This window comes from Capra hircus, chromosome 7 (genome assembly GCF_001704415.2).
Source record: "Capra hircus breed San Clemente chromosome 7, ASM170441v1, whole genome shotgun sequence".
Taxonomy (NCBI): domain Eukaryota; kingdom Metazoa; phylum Chordata; class Mammalia; order Artiodactyla; family Bovidae; genus Capra; species Capra hircus.
Window position 1 is genome coordinate 3,682,314 of NC_030814.1, and position 21,762 is coordinate 3,704,075.

Here is a 21,762-nt window from a genome sequence, read left to right on the forward strand (position 1 = left end):
TGGCCAAAGTTTTAGAGTTTCAGCTTCAGCATCAGTCCTTCCAGTGAACACTCAGGACTGATTTCCTTTAGGATGGACTGGTTGGATCTCCCTGCTGACCAAGGGACTCTCAGAAGTCTTCTCCAACAGCACAATTCAAAAGCATCAATTCTTCATCTTTATAGTCCAACTGTCACATCCATACATGACTACTTTCGGGTAACTAGAGGGATTAAAGTAACTTCACCAGAGAGGCTCCCTGGTGCCACCTAGACATCACTCTGACAGTGATCATTCCATTTCCTTCAAAGCGCTGGTTGCAGTTTGGGATCATGTATACTTCTCGTCCGCTTCCCATCTGTGTCTCCTCCTAGAATGTGGGCTTCACGGCATCGAGGACTCGGCCCACTTCTGCTCCTCTTTGTATCTCTTGGGCCCGATGCTCCTAATCACTGAATGGACGTTTCTTGGCTCCGTCCACCACTTCCTTGGCCTTGTTTTTATTTCAGCCTCGTAGGATGGCCTGCAGCTCCCCTGTCCCTTCACGTCTCTCTGCCCTGCCACGCGCTATTTCCTTAGCCTGCCATACCAGCCCTCGCGCCTGTGTCTTTCTGGAGAATCCTTTCTCAAGATCGCTCGAGACCTAGCTCAGCTCTTCCTTGAGGGCTCCCGTGACCGCTCTCGTCCCCTGAAGACTGAGCGGCTGCCCTGTCCCTTGGCGTGTCTCTGTAACAGAGCCGGCCACGTTGCACTCGCTGGCATGCTCAGCGAATATGTTTAAGAACTGACTCGGTAGCAGGCAGATGCTAGGTGCTGAGGATACAGCAGTGGGTAGATCTGTCATCCCAGTGGGAAAAGGGAACGACAGAAAAAGAAGTGCATAGGTAAGCGAGCAAGTAATAGCGAAAAGGTGACGGAGCAGTTGGTTCTGAGACGCTGACCTTTGCCTCAAGATCTGAAAAGTGAGAAGTTTGGGGGTGGAAGCGCTGGGGAGTGAGCCCTGTGTTGTGACTGTTTACCTGGCTGTTCCCCATTTCCACCCAACCCCCTCCCCGCGCCCCACCCCTCCTGAGGGCCCTCCTGACCGGCCCTCCGAGCTCCGTGACCCTGTGCGCCCCCTGGCGCCCCACGCTGGCCCTGCAGCCTGTGGGCCTCGCTGGGGCCGGGCCCAGGGTTCCGGGCTCCCGGCGCTGAGTGCACCCGGGCCAGGCTGCCGGCTCCAGCCTGCTACCTTGAGATGACGGGAAGGCTCTCCCGGCATTCTGCGACCCAGTTCCCTGCTCTTTAAAAAGGAGCTAATATAAGGCTTTGTGGAGTTGCTGTCAGGGTTAAATGAGAAAACACGCCTGAAATTCCTAGCCCTGTGCCCAGCACCTGGGTCGTCCGTCAGTGCTGGAGAAAGGGCTCTAGTGTGCTCCCAAGGTTTTTGTCGCATCAGTGAATGAATTAAGGAAAAGGAAAATTTAATTCTTACCTCAGTAAACAGAACCATGGCAAAACAGAAACTGAATACCTTGATTGCATCTTCAGCTGTCTTATCTATGGTGTTTTAATTTAGACAAAAAAGAGGGAAACCAGGGGATTGCCATGCGCTAGTGACTTGAGCACCCAGAACCTGCAGCTGGTGACTGTCCGTGTGCCCATCAAGCGGCCTCGGGAAGCTCCGCTGATCACCTGAGTGACCGGCGTCTGCAGAGTGCGGAGCCTTCACGTTCCAGCCCCAAGCCCTGATGGAAATGCGGTCCACCCATGTGGGGTCACCTTGCATCTGGGGCTCCTTCTTTCGAGGTCATAATTCGAGCACTTCGTAGTGAAAAGGATTTCTTTCATGCCTTCTAATTCTTCTGTCATAAGAGAGCCTGAGGATATCATAACCAATGAATTTTATGACACTACCAGAGACAGCAACAGTTTTCTTAGGTCAGGAACACCGATAGGATTAACCTGAGATGCTGCTTATACTACACGAAAAAATCACTCTGACGACGCAGCACAGCTTGGGCAGATCGCTCCTGCCCTGTCCCGCCTCCTCGGAAAACTAAAGGCCAGAATAGCATGTGCACAGTTGAGGACATCAGCGAACTGATATCCTGAGGAACTTCTGGGATTTTTTTTTTCTTCCCTCATATTAATAGCATTTTCACTGGAAAACACTGGGATCATGACTGTTGTTTTTCTAAACTTTAAATATCTGGCGCATTAGGAATGCTTTGATACTTGAATACATAGGCATGAGTTTTCTAGTTTAAAAAATTGCTGAGATAATTAGCAAAGAGGTTTTTGCCCTGTGTTTTCCCTGTAAGCTTTAAGAGTTAACATTTATTTACACGAGTACTTCCTCTGCTCTGATCACTCTGGTCAATGGGAAAACATCGTCTGCTTTCCATGTCACAGGAGTCAGCTTATCCTACCTTAGAATGAGGAAATAATTAGCAAACAGTTATCATTCCTTTTCAATATTTGTGGCGTCGTGTTCAGAGTTTTCCTCTACACACCAATGCACCATAAACATTTTCTGGCTGGAGGTATTGAAATCTGTTTTGCTGTGCTGCAAACGTAGAGGTGTGTGTGTTTCACTAGAAGCCTGTAGCCAAGAGCCACATTCGCCGACTGGATGCTCTGACGGGGTGACAGGTCATGGAGCCTGCAGTGATGTGTGGCGTACATCACAGACTGTGGGATAAACCTCTGTGCGTCAGTAGAGGTACAGGGCTGAACGGCCAAGCAGGCTAGGGGCAGGGGTAGTGTTTGTGTGACCGGCTTCATCCCCTGTGTCAATAAGAGGAAGACTTCCGATACGGTGCGGACATTCACCATAACAAATGCTAGCACCAGCTAAATTCAACTGTGTGTATAAGGTCCTGTTAATTCCCAGCTGTCTCAAGAAGGACTAATGTGAAAGATGTTATACACTCTTACATTTTATAGATCATGAACAGATGGGAGGAAAGTGTGCCAATTGGTAAAGAAATTCATATGCAGAATAACACACCTCAAAATGGTGTTTCCAAAGGTTTTTCTTTTTTAAAATTATTAAATTTATCTTGGATAAAATTTAATTACTCCTTGGGGGTTTCCTGTAATGTTATATGCGTAATTCATTTGAGTTTATGCCCTCTACAGATATGAATGTTTGCAAGTACAGGTAACCTTGTAATGAATAAAACTGATAAAAGGTTGTGTTCCAATAAAAGGGAAATTATGGAATGATTATTCACTTTGTGAAAGGCTCTGTCATAGGGCACGCTTTCCTAAAGCATTTTAAATTGGATTACATTTACGAAACATTCGTTTATACACAACATTTCAGGAACAAATGTAGTGAGGAAATGAGAGAACTAGTCGTAATAAGATAGAGATCCCTTCCGCTGCTGACATTTGTGCTTCCTGTCTTCTCTGCCTCCCCTCGCAGCTCTGATAGCCATCGGGCGATACAGCATGACAATAGAGACCGTGGACGTCGGCTGGTGTAAAGAAATCACGGACCAAGGGGCCACCCTGATTGCACAGAGCAGCAAGTCTTTAAGATACTTGGGGCTGATGAGATGCGATAAAGTGAGTTGCCTGTCGACCTTCTTTCCTACGTATCAGTGTCGTTTGCAGCTTGATATTAGATTCTTCTTCGCTACCTGGGTATATATATGTACACATGCACGTACTTATGTTATTACAGGTATGCACGGGGAGCTGCCTGGTTTTCTAAACTAATCTGAGATGATTTTTGAATATCTCTGTTTAAAAATGAATGTTTGTGCTTATGCAGAAAGAAAACAGCAATCACACACACACTTAATTTAGATTTTGGCTTCCTGTCCGCAAGTCCGCAGACCACGATTAAGCGTGTTTGCATGGCACACTGCAGTGCGTGTGGCTTAACAGTGAAATTCCGCTCAGGTTCCAAGTTTGCCGCAGCAGTAAGTTGGAAGGCCCGCTGCCAGATGATGCCGCCGCAGTCTGAAGTGCTCACTGCTCAGCATCTTTGTGTTCTGGCCCTCGGGGGGCAAGAAAGGGCCAGTGAGGCCACGTTAGGTGGGAATCCCCATACTGCAGATGCTGCTTTTCACACATGTCGAGAAGCGGTCCCAGAGGCCCCACCGAAGGTCAGTGGAGCTGGCCAGAGGCATGAGCCTGAGTTTGAGAAGTCGGGCCGCGTTTAATAAAGGTGATCAGAAGCTGCACTGATAACCAGGCATTGGAGACGCACTTTCCCCTTTGTCTTTTTACGTTTTCCCGGTAACAAATCTAGGAGATGGTCTGTGCTGCGACAGGGAGAAAACGGAGCTCAGAAGGACCAGACACTGGCCCCATGCCCCCCATCCAGGGTGGCACCCCAGATCTTCAAGCCTGTGGCCAGTGCCCGGGGCCCACCCCAGGGGCTGTCTCCAGAGAAGGGGGTGCTTCCTTGGAAAAGACCCACCTCAGCTACTCTCTCTGAAAATGTTGGCAGCTTGTAACAATTTATACACGTGTGCTGCTTTTTGTGATTGGTGATTAGGGACAATGTAGCAAAAGAGCGTGAAGCTAAATATATATGCCTACCAAAGGACATGCATTTTCTAAATGTAGCAAATTTGGGGACAAATAAGAGTGGCCCAAATTCTCTGTGCGCTTTGTCAGTTTTGTTAATTGACCTAGTTCTTTTTTCCAGATGTTTTACAATCCCAACTTATACCAGACCTTTCCAGTTAGCTATGATTAGAGAGACTTTATATACTCAGCCCAGCCTAGAAAGCTGACTTTGAGTTTATCACTGAGCAACAGCGGAGAGCCCGGGGTGGCAAGTCTCTCTTAAATTTCACTACTAACTAACTTTACACTGCTACTAACCCTGTCACTTCAAAATGATTCCTTTTAAAACAAGTGAAAGAGTCCATAGCAGGCAGAGTGTTCTAGAAACCCCGAACAGTGACAGCAGAACTCTTCGGGTTCTGCCTGAAGGAATCGCTGCACACGAACTGCCTGCGCAAAGGGCAGGAAGAGGTGAGCATTCACGGCCGGGCCCCTGCGCCCGCAGCCATTCACAGCCGGGCCCCTGCGCCCACAGCCATTCACAGCCGGGCCCCTGCGCCCACAGCCATTCACAGCCGGGCCCCTGCGCCCACAGCCATTCACAGCCGGGCCCCTGCGCCCACAGCCATTCACAGCCGGGCCCCTGCGCCCACAGCCATTCACAGCCGGGTCCCTGCGCCCACAGCCTCTGGCGGAGGCCACCGTGTTTCTAGTCCAGACTCTAGACCTGTTGAGATCAGCACCCTCTTTGGAGCTGAATTTGGTACTCCAGTTAGTTAAGAAGATCCTTTCAGATGTATTTGCTGACTAGCATTTTGCCAATTTTCAGTAAGTGGAAGGATCCTTTTCTGCATAAATGCAAATTCGTCCAAAGTAGGGCTGTCACAATCCAGCCCGCTGTCACCAGCCCAGCCCTGCCGGCCAGCGTCCTCAGGCTTAAGGCAGTTCAGGGCCAAACGCGGGAGGTTCTGTGCGGACGGAAGAAGTTTCCAAACCACACCCAAAGCACACATAGAACCTTGCGCTTAAAAGCCTGCTGGTTGACTAAGTCAGTAAGTGTTAGTCGCTCCGTCGTGCCCAGCTCTTTGCAGCCCCATGGACGGTAGCCCACCAGGCTCCTCTGTCCATGGGATTTCCTAGGTAAGGGTACTGGAGTGGGTTGTCATTTCCTTCTCCAGGGGATCTTCCCAACCCAGGGATCGAAGCCAGGTCTCCTGCACTGCAGGCAGACGCTTTATCGATGGAGCTGTGCCTGCTGGTGGGTTTAGCTGGATGGAAACCCAGCGTGAATGCTCTGTCTTCCGCATGTGTACTATACTGTCCATCTCCAGGTTCCATACTCCAAGGAGTATGCGAGTAGCCAAGAGCCGAAGGTAGCGGTTGAGGACGTGGACTCTGGAGCCAGAGATGAGGCGCAGATCTGGGCTCCGCACTTCCCTGTGCCAGCTCGGACAAGTTGACCTCTTGAGTGCTTCCGTCTCCTCATTCGTAAAACGAGGATAATAACTGTACCCGTCTTGTAGAAATGCTGTATTTACACGAGTGGACATATGTCAAGCCCTTAGAGTAATGCTTGTTATATATAAAATGCTTAATGTTAATAATTATTCTTTTCATCAACAATATTATATTAACCTGGGTCTTGATTTTTCAGTTTGCAAATGAGAAAAAATTGCATTGTCTGCTATCCCATTTTTGAAAGGAAGTCTTTAGAAAGAGGAAAGACATGAACTGAAAGATGTTGCCATTTCACTTTTCCCTCACTTAAATTTAAGATTTTTATTTCTGCATAAATAGATCAATAATTGCATATTAAACACACTCTATGAAGGGAAACTGATGCCTCTGAGGGATAGTGTATTTGGAATCAACTTACTGATCCAGGCATAGGCTGAAGAAAGATTTGCAGTGGGGAACAAAGGTGAGTTAAAGATGAAACAATTCAAATAGGCAGGAAAGCAAAAAGAAAGAAATAAGAAAAATGATGAAGGAAAGGATATTAGAACCAAAACCAGAAACAGTGCCGTTCTGTTTAGGAGGCAAAGAGCCACTGTCCGTCTCCGTGTGGTCCTCTGTGCCAGCAAAGGCAGCAGGGAGGAAGTTCGTTTGGGCCTCTCACTCATCTCCATGTACCTTAATCTAAGCTGCTAGCCCCTGGAGGCTTCTTCAGTTGAGTTCTCTGTCCCCTCTCTGCACACCACCTAGAGCCAAAGGTGGGGGCAGAGAGACACCCCGGCCTCCGCAGCGAGCCCCCCTGGCAGGCCGGCGGTCGGTGGGCTTCCTGATCTGGAGGCGGACAGGCTTCCTCACGTCCATGCGTCCCGGGGCCGGTGCCCTGCGATCCTGGGCTTTTCCGAAATGCTGAAACCCGATTCTATTTTCCTTCACTCGGGGCCACTTATATTTGATTCGGAAGCTATACTTTAAAAATGTCTGCTTTTTTTGCCCCCTCACTTGAGCTTTTGAAGAATTAAATAACAAAATGCATTGTTATCTGTTGTAGGGGGGAAAAGGTGTTTTTCTTCCTCACGCTTTCATTAGATAAAGAACAGTTGAGAAAATGTATCCTTTGTAGATGAAAGCAGCATGTACTTAGATTATCAAACAGCGTCTAAACTCAACAGCAGTAAATCTGTCTGGCAGCAATGGGTGACTCCTAGGAAGGAGCCCTCCAGTCGTTAGACAAATGCAGTGTTCCCCTTGTAAAATTAGGAAGCACATTAAGAAGCCCCTGTGTGAGTAGCTCTTCCGATTGCTGGATGGATAAGCACGTTAGAGGCATTACTTTGGGTTTGAAGCCGACGCCACTTAATCCCCTAAACTTCAGTGCATTGTGAGAGCGCAGAGAAGAGAGCACTGTGTGAGACGGCTTTGATGAACTGGGGTGAACTTATATTCTTAAAGACTGTTCAAAGGCTTACTTGACCTTGGGAATTAGAGTTGACCCGAAGTCACCTATCAACTTAACACGCATTTATTTGGTGATTTAGTTAAAACTACTTGTATAACCAACGGGACTCTCTAATAAGAGCAATATGTTTTTTTCTGCTTTCCGCAATTATAGACAGTCAGTAGCTTTGGTCATGGAAGTCGTTTTCACAACTTCAGTGAATTCTAGATTCGATTCAGATCAGTTTCTTCTAATAATATGGTATTTTCCTCACTTCTTACATGGCAGTTTAGATGGAGAACAAAACTAATAAGGACCAAAAAAAAAAAAAAAGTTCCTGGGAAAGCTGTAGGGCCAATGAAATGCAGTGTTCAAGGTTAATGAGAAATGTTTGGGGTGACAAGGTTGATGCAAAGCAAGGGAGCCCGGTGGTGTGGCGTTGGCTGAGAAAACAGACCTCGCCAGAGGCAGGCCGGCTGGTTTGGGAAACCTCCGTGATAAAATGTCGCGGTGGAAACCTCTGCAACGTGTGTTAATACAGAAGTTTGGAGACAGAGGGCCTGAATTATGAGCAGCGAATAACATCATAAATGTAGCAATTCTCAAATGCCAAACCCTTGTGAAAAGCAGTTGGATGAAAAAATTCTGGAGCTTTTAAAAGCTCCCTTTCACTTTCTATATTTTTTTCTTTTTCTGTAACTTCATGCAGAACTAATTTTATACACTGTTCATTTGATTTGAAAATGCCAGCGTCTGGGGTAGCATTAAAGAGCATTATTGAGGGAGCCACTCTTGGCAAAGCGCTTGGCTGGAAATGCTTGTTGGCGCTCACGTGTCTGTGGAGTCGTTGATGGGGGTGGGGAGCCCCCGTTCACCCCACTGTGCTCTCTGCCCAGAGCAGGTAGCAGCCCTTCAGTGGGGAAGCCGCCTTGCCTCGGCCCATAGGGGCGCCAGGAGGGCCACGGGGGCCACCCGACTTAAGGAGCAGACGTAAATAGATTCTGAAAGGTCCACCCCAATGTCCTCTGACCAAAGCCTCTTGGAATTTCTTTGATTTCTAGTTGACATAAATTAGAATTACACAGGCGTGAAGAGTCCGCCCAAAAAAAGATCAGAGAGACTGCTGGGGAGGAGAGCTGCCTCTGTGATGCTATTGATTATCCAGCTGCCTTGAGGCCAGGGGCCTCCGCGGAGGCTGACTATTATTGATCCACACACCATGGAAATAATCAAATTAATTCATTTCTCATCAAACTGCCACTGCCAAGACCTTTCTCCTCACCTGCCCTCATTCCTGAAGTGCTTAGTTGAGGAGCGAAACAGATGATCTCTTTTAATAAGGGATGATTTCTTCAGGCCGTAAGAAATCCTTGTTTTCACACAGGGTTTCTCTCATTGAAATGGTGGAGAGATTTAATCAAATCAATGAGCAGTCAATGCAGAAAGAAAGTAAGGGAGACCGGTCAGCTCCTTAAGGCCAGGAATCTGCTTTGCAACCTTAAAATATCAAGGGCCAAGTTTTGCGTGCCCAAGGTAATGTAAAAATATTCAGGAGGAATTGACCACTGCGTTGTTTTTTTTTTTCAGGAAGTAATTATGGTAAGAGAAAGCCTCAACAGCCTAAAGATTTCTGCGTAGAAAATGGAGTTTTCATCAGCTTATTTAGGAGCCGTGAGCAGGAAAGCCCTACGGGGAAAATAATATAGGACTCTGTAACTATTATACAGAACTAACTGGAAAAATCAGTTTAGGGGAAAATAATTTGCGGGGCCCTGTGTCCAGGACTGTTTGGATAGCAGTTCAGCCATGAAACAAAGCGTGTACCTGCAGGGGCTGCCCTTGCCTGCAGTGTGTCCACAGCTGTCTCCAGGTTGCCGGTAGCCAGAATTTTAAGATCACAAATGTATGCCTTATCAAGGAAAACAAAACAAAAATGCTCCCCTGACAAGGCATGAGCGGTCTGACGGTATCAGATGGGGCGGTCGTGGGAGACGTATCCGTTCCCCAAGCTGCCTGCCAGGCCACGTGCTCCAAGAAAGGATGTGAAAATCGGAGAGTTGTGTCTGGTTGGGGCTCTAAAATCCAAACTCGAGTCCTTCGCTTGAAATATCAGCATCTTGTTCCTTTTGCTGATAAAACAGTTTCTCCCAGTGATTTCCGCACAGGAGCACTTTAAAACACATTTTTACAGCCCTCTCTTGATTATCCCTGGTAATTGAAACAGGGAAAAAAACATCAGCTGAAATTCAGAGGTTATCTCTCCACCTCATTTTAGCCAAGGCCCCATCTCCTCCTCTTTCAGCCCTCCTCTCCTGAAGTTCTCCAGAGCAGTCACTGAAGGCCTTTCTAGTGTTTAAGTAATAACCTGCTGCGGCACCTCACACAGGGGTCACCCTGGTGAGCGCTAGGGGCAGACCTCTACGTTTCCAAATTCTTCACTCTTTGTTTGACTGTCTGTGGGGCTTCGGATAGCTTAAGCTCTAAAAGCCTGTTTTACCATCTGAAAAATGGGATCATATTTGCACCACAGGATGGTTATGAGATTAGATGAGATACTTCAATAAAGGACTCAGCCTAAGGCCACGCAGTCTGTCAGCGCGCAGAGTCAGCTACCATGACTGCTATCATTATTGACTCACGTATGCACATGGCTGCCCTGGAATCGGATATCTAACCATGATGTGAACTGCCCTGTCCACATAGTCTAGCCATGAGTATAAATTCACATGCTCAGATCTTACAAAGAAAACCTAGGCCCCTGAGACTCAAACAACAACTTTTTTTTTTTTTAATCTGTTTTTTGAATAGCTGCTGCTGCTGCTAGTTAGGACCCATTAAATGATGGTCAAACGTATGGAGGACGAAACCTCGAGACCTGCAGGGCTAAGTCCTTTCTTGTGAACAGAGAGAGTAAGGGCTCGGCAAGTCAGACCGCCCGTCAGTTCCACGCTGGTGTGTTTCTTCAGGGAAGACCGCCTGTCCCTGGAACCTTTTAGGGGGTGTGCAAGTGGCTGCTTGTGTCTTGCTCACTCCTTTTGTGGGACTGATACATGGTGAAATGTTTTTTTAAAGGAGGAAAGAGGAGGCCTGCCGTGCTGCGGGGTGAATAGAATGTTCTGTTGGAGTTTGCCTGAAGCATCATTGCTTTGCAGTAAATAGTCTCCTTGGAACTCTGATTTGGCTTAAGTAATTATGAAAGTGAAAGTGAAGTCGCTCAGTCGTGTCCGACTCTTTGCGACCCTGTGGACTGTAGCCCAACAGGCTCCTCAGGCCATGGGATTCTCCAGGCAAGAATACTGGAGTGGGTAGCCATTTCCTTCTCCAGGGGATCTTCCCGACCCAGGGATTGAACTCAGGTCTCCCGCATTGCAGGCAGATGCTTTAACCTCTGAGCCACCAGGCAAGCCCCTAAGTAATTATAAGGAGAGTTAAGGTTGGAGGGTCATATTGGTTTTTTCTGATTTAGAAATAGAAGAGGTTAACAGGGAGTTCTTACAGGAACTCTGACCCCAGCACTCCTAAGCATCTCACTTCGCAAAGTAGAAATGAGGGCCGGCTGCCAACACCCCGGAGACTGGGGGTTCTGCGGGTCCCTGGAAGGGGGCCCCCCAGCCAGCCCCCCATAACCCGGCCACTCAGCACCAGGCTACCAGGGGCTACCATGTCTGGCAAGTAGTTTTTCAAGAGAAAGCCTCAGTTTCCTTCCCCAGCCTCCAATGTTTATTGTATATTTTATCAGTGTATTCAAAAAGCATCTGTTGAGCTCCTTACTATATAACTGTAACAGGGGACAGGTCAGAAAAAAACAGTAAACGAGATCAGAGTTCCTGGCCCATGGAGCCTGCAGCCCGCTGGGGAAGACAGACAAGCAAATGGGCAGGCACAGTGGCATCGGGGTGCCAGAAATTCTGTTTCTTCTGCGCGAAGAACCTCGCTTTGGCCTCACGTGGCTTTCGGCAGCCGTCCTTGCAGTTTTGTCTTTCTGGCCCTCGACGGTTCAGTTCTCGGAAAGGACTGACTGTGAACACTTGCCGTTACTTTTCACCACCTCCGACAGGTCTTTCCACGCTGCAGGCGACAGCGACTTCCATCTCACCCACTCCACTTTGCGCCTTCCTGACCACAGCTCGCTCCATCCCTGAGCAGCTACACCCACGTGGCGCCAGGCCCCTGGCTCCTGCTGCCTCCTCCCAGGCAGCCTCTCTGCACCTGCATTCCCTTCTCGGTAAAGTGGGAATGAGAGGAGCACCAATCTCAGGGCTGTTGGGAGGATTAAGGGAGTCGGTGCCTGTAAAGTTCCTTCCCGGAAGAAAGTCATGGGTGTGAGCCCTCACTTGTGGTGGGGGGTTCTTGCATCCTCATCCCCAGGACGCCCTCCTCCTAAGAAAGTAAGGACTGTGGGGTCCTAGCCTGTGCTATACAGCCAGGCCCTGCTTCAGTGGCTGGTGCGTTACAGATACTAAACAAACACGCAGTGGACAGTGGACAGGTGGCTTGCGGGTTGTCCCCACCTGCGCTCTGTGCGGCCTCAGGGTCCCGAGGAGGTGCCTGCAAGCCTCTTAGGGATGACAGGGTGGCTAGGAGGCCAGAGGGCCTGTCCTGGCACCTAACAGCAGCCCCAGTGACCCTACTTTGACTGCTTTATCCGCTTGGCTTATCTATTTGATTTGTTTACTTATTTACCACTTTGGTTTGCAGAAGTATCATACAACCAAAAGTGAGTTTGAAAACCATTAGATCCCATTGCTTGTGAATCATTTGACAGAAAATAGAAAAGTATCTGTTTCACGTTCACTTTTCAGGGAATAAATAAGTGAGTAAGAAAGATGACACCTTGGATTTAGAACCAGTTCCCTGTAGCTGGGGGGCTCTGAGTGCCGCCTCAGGGGCCCAGGTCAGTCAAAGACGGAGTTCAGACATCTGCGGTGTGACGAGACTCACACCTGTCAGAGCCTAACCCTGAACTGCTCTAATTCATGTAGAGCCTCTCTTCTGAAAGGCAAACCTGTCGCTTGTTTATGCAGAAGAAATTTTTGCTGCTAATAGAGTTATTTTAGGAAACAGGTCAAATCTGTAAATTCTACCTGCTGGAAATTCAGTTTTAGAAAGATTTCTTTTTTTTAATCAGGTGTCCACTAGTGATTACCATCGCTCTAAAGCTTTATGTAAGAAAATAAAAATTGAAATCAAGAAAGCCATTAAGCACAAAAGAAAACATAATTTTAGGTTCTGAGCATTTTCTCTCTCAATTGTGTTTTTCAGCTTAACTTGCTCAAGTCTAATTTAGAAACACACAGATGTGTTCCCATAAATATGTTACACTCGCTGCTCCCTCAGTGACAATGTTTATTAATTATCCTATTAGGACCCAGCTCTCCTCAGGTAGTCTTTTGGGGTGCCACCAGGTCTTCCCCAGTGGTTTTGTCCATCCAGGCGTCCCACACATGTCAGGCTTGGTTACCTCTGCCACACGTGCAAATCCTTACGAAAGATGTACAGCCTTGCAGGATGGGTCAGCACCACGGGTTTGCAGCCTCAGGACATCCTATCCCAGACTACACCTTAAGTTTCCACCTGGCTTGAAACATCCTTCTGGGTGGAGGCTCGCTCTGTGGAACGGGATGAAAACGTTGCTGATTTTTCTTTCTTGACGGTCTAGTTGCTGGACGCCTGTCACCCTGGTCTCTAATCAGAGGCTTCAGGTCGGCGAGCCCCTGTTCTCACTTAGCGCTGCAGGCGTTTCTGTGATCCCCGTTCTTCCAGATTCCTTGTAGCTTTCTCGCCGGTGAGCAGAAGCAACGCTGGTGTTGACAGGCAACCCACATTTCCCGAGAAAGAGACAGCCTGAAGCCAGGCCAGTGGTGATACTGACAGAGCCGAGCACCTCGACCATCGCGGGTTCTGGGTGGAGAGACTGCGTCTGGCCAAGCTGACTGCGTCTGTGAGCCTGCCTCTGTCAGGCTCATCGCATCCTCGGTGTCTGTCTCTCTATGCTTTGGGATTTTGAGATGAGTTTTTTTGCCACCCAAGAGTAATATTTCTTACCTCTATATAAAAAAATACATCCTCGAAGGCCTCGGGCTCTTAGCATGAGGTTCTTGCATGAGGCCTAGTGTGTTAAGGGTGGCCTGTAACCGCACATATTTAGCGGGTGGTTTTTAGATTCCAATGAGATAGTCATTTTCTCCTTAAAATTATATCAGACACTCAGTCATGTCCTTGAGAAAGCACTGGGTGCTTGTGTGAGCTGGGTGTAGGGGACTCTTTCCCTCCGTTAGATGTTGGGAAGGTCAGGTGGCCACCTTCTGTGTCTCTGGGATCTCGTCAATCAACCTGAGCTTCACCCTGAAACCTTCCAGGGGCTTTAAAACATACTTATGCCAGGGTCCCAGTTCTCCAAGACTGGCATGCGTTTAGTCTGGGATAGGATCAGGCCACTGAGACTTTTTTCAAAGGTTCTCCAGGTGGTTCTAATCAGCAGTTGGGCTGGGAACCACTGAATTCTTGTTTGTATTCTTGGTTGCAGACACAGTTTAATTTCTTTTTTTAACTTAAAAATTTTCGTGAGTTAAACCCAAGACATTTTGACTTCGTAGGAAATCTACTGAGCAATGTTCTTTCTAGGCAGAACACCTGTTTCCCCTTAGTCTCCACGGACAGAACATGTTCATGTTAATTACTTTCGTTTAACAGTCACCGCCATGCCTCTGCTACGAGTTATATAGCAAGACCGCCTAAGCTGTGTGCGGTGTTCTGGATGCTCGTAGTTATCCCCTGGTTTCAGTAACTGGACGAGATTTTCTGGGATAAAACTGTCCCTGGAGCTCTTTGGTGGCTGCTGGGGCTGAAGTCCAGAGACCTCTTAAATGAATTCTCTTTTGGGGGGATTATTGGCACAGTTGAATCCATCCCACGTCGGGAAACACAGATTGATGTTTTTTATGTATGAGTTACCATGGGGTGCGGAGAGAGACCTTGGTGTGGCTGAGAAAGGAAGTGGAGTGGAAAGGCGTGTGACTGCCTGCAGACGCGGGCACCTTCTGCTCACGCTCAGAGTCCTCCCGCGGTCCTCCCCAGCCTCTCCCCTCACTGCGGGTCCTCCCGCAGCCTCCTCCTGCCTGTTGAGCTGCTTGACTGCGGGGAAGCTCAGCTTGCAGCCCCAGGGAAACAGACAAGGGGAGAGACCTTAGAAGCGGCATCCAATTCCTGGCGTCTCAGACCCCCCTGCCCTGGTCACAGGTGGCATCGGCCGGATGTGGCGAGTCACCCAGACAGGGCCATGGGTGTCCTGCTGCAAAGGGAGGGGAACAGAATCATGAAAACACCCACCTAGCCTGCAGAGAGCCGGCGTACGTGGTTGACAGTGCAGGTCCTGAAGAGAAAAATCCCTGTGTGGTCTGCTGTCTCATTCTGTCCTTAGTGGCCTATGCAAAGTATTTTACACTGCACTTAGATGACTCATCTCATTGACATGCAAATTTGAAGTATTACTAAATTCCCGTCCCCCTTGTTTTATCCATTTGAGTACATGCCCATCTTGGGGCCAGCGGGCACTTGGCGAAAGAGCAACTGGGTCTCATTTGCATTTGCATCGCCCACGAGGATTTCTGCTGGCACTTGGTGAATGCCAGGCCGCAGGGAGAGCCAGCACGTGTCCCAGGAGCCAAGCCGCTCCTGACTGCCCGGGAGACCACACGCTGCCCCTAGGCCGCCGGGAGTCAGCCCACGGGGCTGTGAGCAGCGAGGGGCACTGCCCGGGGAGTCTGCCGGGACGGCAGACCAGCTGAGGGGGAGAGCCAGAGTTAGGAGGCAGGAGGCCCCTGTGCTGTGCCACACTTGCCCGGGTTCCCTGGGCGCTCCTTACTCTTCGGCCTTCAGAAACGGGGAGGGGGGGCCTATTTTCTTCCCCACCATTGCACCAAGCTCAGAGCAGTGCCATTGCAGAGAAGAACCTGCTTCAGTTACCCCGTCGAGCTTGTGAGACGGGCTGGAGAAGCGTTGCCTTACAAAGTGAAGGACAGATGAGCTGTTTTCTCCTCGCTCTTGAGCACATGTCCTTTCTCCCCTGAATAATACGCGTGTATTTCATGCATGTAGCATCAAAGCTGATATCTCCGTGTCCTTCTGGAGTCCACTCAGACACCCCCGATTTTGGAAAGCCCTTTCCAGTCCTCCTGGCGGAGGTCGAGGCCTGCGAAGTTCTGCCCACCGCCGCCTCTCTGTGCCCCGGAATGCGTTTCTCAGGCTTTGCTCTCCCCGCTGTCCTTGTCCATCCTCTCTGCTCAGGAGGGTGGGGGGCTGTCCCTGCCAGGCTGACCCGTCTGCCTCTGGGACCCAGAGGGACAGGAGACTGCAGGGAGAGAACGCCGGGTTATGGCGTGGGCTGGCCACTGGCCTCCTCAAAGGCCCGCGGCAGTCCTACGGCTTCATCACGCTTCCTCCATGTCTCAGGGTCTCACGCAACCATAGTTCCAGACAGGATCTTCTGCAGGCCAGAGGAGAGCGGTTAGAATTAAGGAGATCCGTTAGAATTCACATTCCTGCAGGCAGCCGTTTTGAAGAGGTCGTAAAGGTGTTTGAAACGTGCTACAATAGCCCGCAGTCATTCTGTGTTACCTGGAAAATGAACGTCCGTGACCATTTCCTAGGAGGGTGCTCAGCGAGGCCCTGGTGAGACAGTTGGTGCACCGCACGGCGTGCAGGGCAGGGTGGCCCGGGGCCCAGAGTGCCTGCGTTGTGGGTCTGGATTGCGATCCTGGCTGCGTTCACCAGCTGTGACCCCACGTGAAATGCTGATTTTGTCTGAGGTGCGATTCATCTGTAACCAGCAGTGTTCATGCTTAGATGCTTGGAAAATGGTAGATGCTCACTGAACGTTTTTCCTCTGTCCTTACTAGGATGGGGACGTACTTTCATTTTGCCTTATTGGTCATTAGGATGAAAAATAAATTATTTTCAAGTATTTTGCCAAAATAAGCCATGAAGAAAAAAAGTCCTCAGTTTCTATCCTACCTCATGAGCACCTAATCTGGAAGAGTACAGTGTTTCTCCATGGGGCGCATGCGGCAGTTTCAGTGGGAGAATTTTTCCCTGTTTGGGACTGTACTGCCCTTGGTAGTAGCTCAGAGTTCCCCGACTTCCGGGATCTAACGCTTGATGCTCTGAGGTGGAGCCGATGTAACAGTAAGAGAAATAGAGTGCGGAGTAAACGCGCTTGAACCGTCCTGAAGCCTTCCCCCACACCCAGGCCGTGGAGACACTGTCTCCCATGAAGCCAGCCCCCGGGGCCACAAAGGATGGGGATCGTGGACAGTTGAGACAACAAATGCCAAATATGGCTGTGACAGTGAAACCAATCAACCACCAACAACCCCCCAAAAAGAGCCCCTCAAGTAACAGTGACGGCGAGCAGAGGTGCTGAAGCCCAGGCAAGTAGAAGGTGGGAATAGCGTTGCTCTGAGTCAGACACTCTGTCCACGGTTCCCCTGCCACCAGACAACCGTGACCTCAGAAGGAACCTTAAATGTCCCCAAATTGCAGAGTCTTCTGTGGGGCCCTCCTGGGTCTGCTACCCTGAGCAGGGTGGCCCTGGTGCTGCGAACTGAAGTGTGAAAGCTTGTGAATCGTGGGTTTCTGCAAAGCTTTGGGAACCTGCACATGGCCAGGCGCCACGAGCCTGCTTCTCAGCGCTGTCTACCCAGCGTACTGAGCCACATATCCCCAGTAGGAAGGGCTGCCGTCAGTCCATCTGAAGTATAGCCTAAGCCTTCCCTGGCGGCTTAGATGGTGGAGAATCTGCCTGCAATGTGGGAGACCCAGGTTGGATCCCAGGGTCTTGAAAATCCCCTGGAGGAGGGCATGGCAACCCACTCCAGTGTTCTTGCCTGGGGAATCCCACGGACAGAGGAGCCTGGCGGGCTACAGTCCATGGGGTCTCAAAGAGTCAGACACGACTGAGCGACTGCGGCACTATAGCCTCAGCACTTCTTAGTACCGCCCGGCGGCCATGTGGCCCAGCAAGCCTCAGCTCATGATGCTAAACTGCCATCGCAAGCCGCTGTGGTCTCCTGTGCAAAAGCGTTGGGAAGCCCGGGCAAGGTGTGTCAGGACGGAGGTACCCGGTGGAGTCAGATGGCAAGAAGAGAAAGGAGAGGAGCTCCAAGAATCACCTTGTGTGTGAACTGCGAAGGGTTAAAGGAGTTTGGAGCTGCCGCACTGTCGAGCTTCTAGAGCCTGCCCCCACTGTAGCGGAGCAGTCTGGGCGCAAGGTGAGCTTGTCGCTACCGTTTCTGACGCAGTACCATTTGGTGCTTCTCTGGTTACTTGGTACACGCTCATGGAGTAACACTCAGCCACCCAGTTATCACTGAGTATTCTCTATGTACCAGGCACGCGCCTGCTGCGAGGGGCTTGGCAGTGAGGAGAAGCAAGGGCTTATATTGTGATGGGATGGGAATGTGCCAGGCGGTATGTGTAGGCCGGAAAACGCAGAGATGACTAATGTGCTCCTCGCTGTCAAGGAGCTTATGGTCCAGGAAAGATGCGATACGTTCATTGCTTGGGGTGCTTTAGACTGATGTTCACTTTTTGCAGGGAAACTTTCTCCATTAAAAAAATGATTTTAAGTAAATCATTATATTCTTAAGTGTAGTTTTAATATACTCCGGTGCCAAATATTTCCCCTCGACACAATACATTCTATTTTATAACATGAGTCAAAGAGGAAATGAGAATAACTTAAATTAATGGTTTCTTCAACAGATTTCATCAGATATTGTATTTTTTGAACAATAGGTATCATTGGAGAGATAATTTAGGCCTAATCTTAAACTTTTTGGAATTTTCTTGGGAAAGTGTCTATAAGGAGCTGAAGAAACAGGTGATGGTTTAGGTAAGTAGGTTAAGCTGAATCTCAGAAACCCTGCCCAGTCTCTCCTCACCCTGCTGTAGTAGCCGCAGCGATAGGATGAAAGTATGGTATCATTTACCTTAATTAGCACAGCAATTTGCCTCAAATTTTCAAAAAGTGCTAATAGATGTTAACTCAAAATAGATTAAAATACCAGACAAATTGCTACTACCTTAAAAAGAGTTATAATAATTTTGAAAATGTAAATTATGGTTATACAGTCTTTGGAGAGAACTATAAAATCCAATTTTTCTTATATTTAAAAAAAAACCCTGCAGTACATGCTTCCCCCCCCCCTTTAATCACAGTAATTTCTCCAAATGACACTGCTGAGTATTTCTTTAAGAAGATCCACTGCATTTCTCAAATCTTATGTGTAATATAGAAATTGCCATTGATAGTTTGCAGCAGAGGAAAAAGAAATTAAGAACAGATGACCAAGGATCATGGGAAAATTTTTTTTTAGTTCATCTTCGTGTTCCGTTTTTATGTTACATACATTGTATGAGTTGGAATGAGAATAGTTCTTTTCATTCTCGCAAGTGGAGCTGTGCATGACAGTGTCTGCAGAAACACCTATGTAGGCCTGAGAGCTGAAATAATTTGGACCACCCCAGTGTCTTACACCCAACTTTTTCTCTAAGGCACCAAACTGCTTTTGGAGTCTATACAAAGAGGTGAGCATAGTGTATACTTGTGAGGAGTAAATGAAAATAGCTTCAGTATAAAATGTGTCACACCTTATCGCCAGGAGACACTATAAGTAAAAGATAGAACCTTCCCTAGTGGGAACACATGTATTTCCCCTGAATAGCTTCTACCAACAAAGCTCTGAAATGGAGTATTTGCATTTCCCCTACTGCTTTATTTTCTAGAGTTTACAGAACACAGTTAGCAAACGGACTGCCTAGAAGACACATTATATCCACAGAGGATTACCTGTAGCATGTTTTATACAGCTACACAAAACCAGATGACTGTCCTTTTTTAACCCACAACCTATGAAAGCCAGAAATCTAGCCCACTGTGTATTCTCAGCTATCGGTGGGCCTTGCTTTATGCAACAGAAAAGGTAGACTGAATTTCGGTAAATCAAGGGATATAAAAACACGTTAAGAGAGCTGACTAACTAAATCAACCCTACCATGAGTTTTTGCTAGAGTCGACAGTTAACCCCTAACTGAAGCTAATTCCTGTACTTCATAAATCAGTATCTTCATGTATCAAGTTTGCTTAAGGTGAATTTTATCTCTCTTCATGGCAGCTATCACATGGCGATACTTTATCTTTATAAAAATTGGGCCTCCAAAACAAAATGCCTGTCAGTCCTTGGTGTAAAACTTTGTACAGGTCTATGTGTAGATCAGAAGAGACGCACTGCAGAAGACAAGCCCATCTTTCTCGTGGGTTTAGAGGTTTTCTCTTCTGCCTCCGTTTTTCATCTGTTTTCAGCTAGTTGTTGCTTGAATGCTGGTGATTGGGCCACATCTACTTTCTCTGCCATTTGAGGGAGATTTTCTGAAAATCCTTCGGCCAGGTGACTTCAGCTGTTCCTGAGTGAGACCAGCCTCCTTCCAAGTTTATTTGTGGAAGCAGGGAAGAAAGTAACCTCACCCGCAGCCTGGGGGAACATCAGGTGAAGGAAAGGGAGGGTTTCCTGAAAGCGGCTGTTGAAAACCCAGACTCTGTTACTAAGAAAAGTTTTGGACCCTTCTCCAGAGAGCCTTAAGATAGGATAGATTCTTCTTATATATGAAGTGTATTATCAAGGTTGCTTCTTACCCTGTGGTGATAGCTAATGTTATCAAGGTTTATTTCTGAAATATCTCAGAAGTTGAACAATATTGAACATCACTGTAGAGAATTGGTCACCCTACCATAGCATTAACCAACTCAGTAATGATCATTTATTGAGCCTCAGCTCTACTATAGGAACCACCATTATGAGGACTTTTTTATGTCAGTCACAGTGTTCAGTTCAGTTCAGTTCAGTTGCTCAGTCGTGTCTGACTCTTTGTGACCCCATGAATCGCAGCACGCCAGGCCTCCCTGTCCATCACCAACTCCTGGAGTTCACTCAGACTCACATCCATCGAGTCCGTGATGCCATCCAGCCATCTCATCCTGGGTCGTCCCCTTCTCCTCCTGCCCCCAATCCCTCCCAGCAGCAGAGTCTTTTCCAATGAGTCAACTCTTCGTGTGAGGTGGCCAAAGTACTGGAGTTTCAGCTTTAGCATCATTCCTTCCAAAGAAATCCCAGGGCTGATCTCCTTCAGAATGGACTGGTTGGATCTCCTTGCAGTCCAAGGGACTCTCAAGAGTCTTCTCCAGCACCGCAGTCACAGTGCTAGGCATATTATTTTATCCTTGTAGCATCCCATGATGTCGGTACTTCTATCCTGTTTTTGCAGTTGAGGAAACTGAGTTTCGAAGTGAAGCCAGGACTCTGACCTGTGCCTGGTGGACTGCAAGGTCAGCTATGGCCACCGCGTTTCTCCTCTGCTTTGTGCACAGCTCTATAGTCTCACCAAAGAGAAAAGGCAGGCTGTGGTGCCCAGACTTGGTTTAGGTAGAAGAGAGTCAAGTGGAGAGATGACTGCGGTGCAGGCTGACGGTGCTGCAGCGATGGGCCTGCAGGTGCCCGCGTGGGCTCAGAGCAGGAGTGCCCCGCGCAGCTTCGCCGAGGGAGCTTCTGAAGGAGCGCGTCCCCACGCTGAGGACGGGTCTTGGGGAGGTTGCTGGTCTTGGCCAGTAGCGTGTTGGTGTCTGGCAGCACTTTGCTCTCGGGTTTCGGTTTTCCGTTTGTAGTTTGTTATTGTTTTCCTCATTCACTAAGAAGTGAGTCTGGCTCACGAATGACAAAAGGATCATGGGTCTTGTGGATCTTACATTGGAAGAGGAGCAGACATTAAGCAAAGCAATTATAAACTGACTTTTGAAGGTACCATGAAGAAAAAGTAGGCAGTGTTGGAAGAGAGAATGACCTGGAAGCCTCGCCTGATTTGAGGAGGGAAGCAGGCTGAGAGCAAGGATCAAAGCTCCCTGGAGAAATGACACTGAACTGAGGATGAGGACTAGCTGTGGGAAGGGGGTTCTGAAGGGGGAGGCAGGTTTAAAAGTATTCCAGATAAAGAGAACGGCAGGTGCAAAGGCCCTGAGGCCAGAAAGGACTCGGACAGCTTGGTAACTTGACATTAGGTCAGGTGACTGGATAATATCGGAAATGTCCCGGAGAGACAGGCACAGCCAGGCGATGCAAGACTTTGTCAGTTACTGTTTCAAGCAGACTCACTCAAGCTAGACTTAGGTAGAATTTAAATTTTAAAAAATGTTATGTTGCTTAGAAATCCTTTTAAGGTCAGCAGTTGATATTCTCAACTCTGATTTGTATATCAGTTTTTCTTTTTATTCAAAATTATTTTCTTCGTGTTTTTTGTAAACACAAGTCATACATTGTAACACAAAAAGATTGAAC

General features: G+C 48.2%; 1 protein-coding gene across 1 annotated transcript in view; it reads left to right on the forward strand.

Moving 5' to 3' along the window:
* FBXL17 (F-box and leucine rich repeat protein 17) overlaps positions 1–21,762 on the forward strand; it is a 517,577-nt gene that overhangs the window by 491,589 nt on the left and 4,226 nt on the right. The window contains exon 8 of the mRNA XM_018049987.1: positions 3,392–3,534. Coding sequence (XP_017905476.1) covers positions 3,392–3,534 — 143 coding nt within the window. The remainder of the gene's footprint in view (positions 1–3,391; positions 3,535–21,762) is intronic.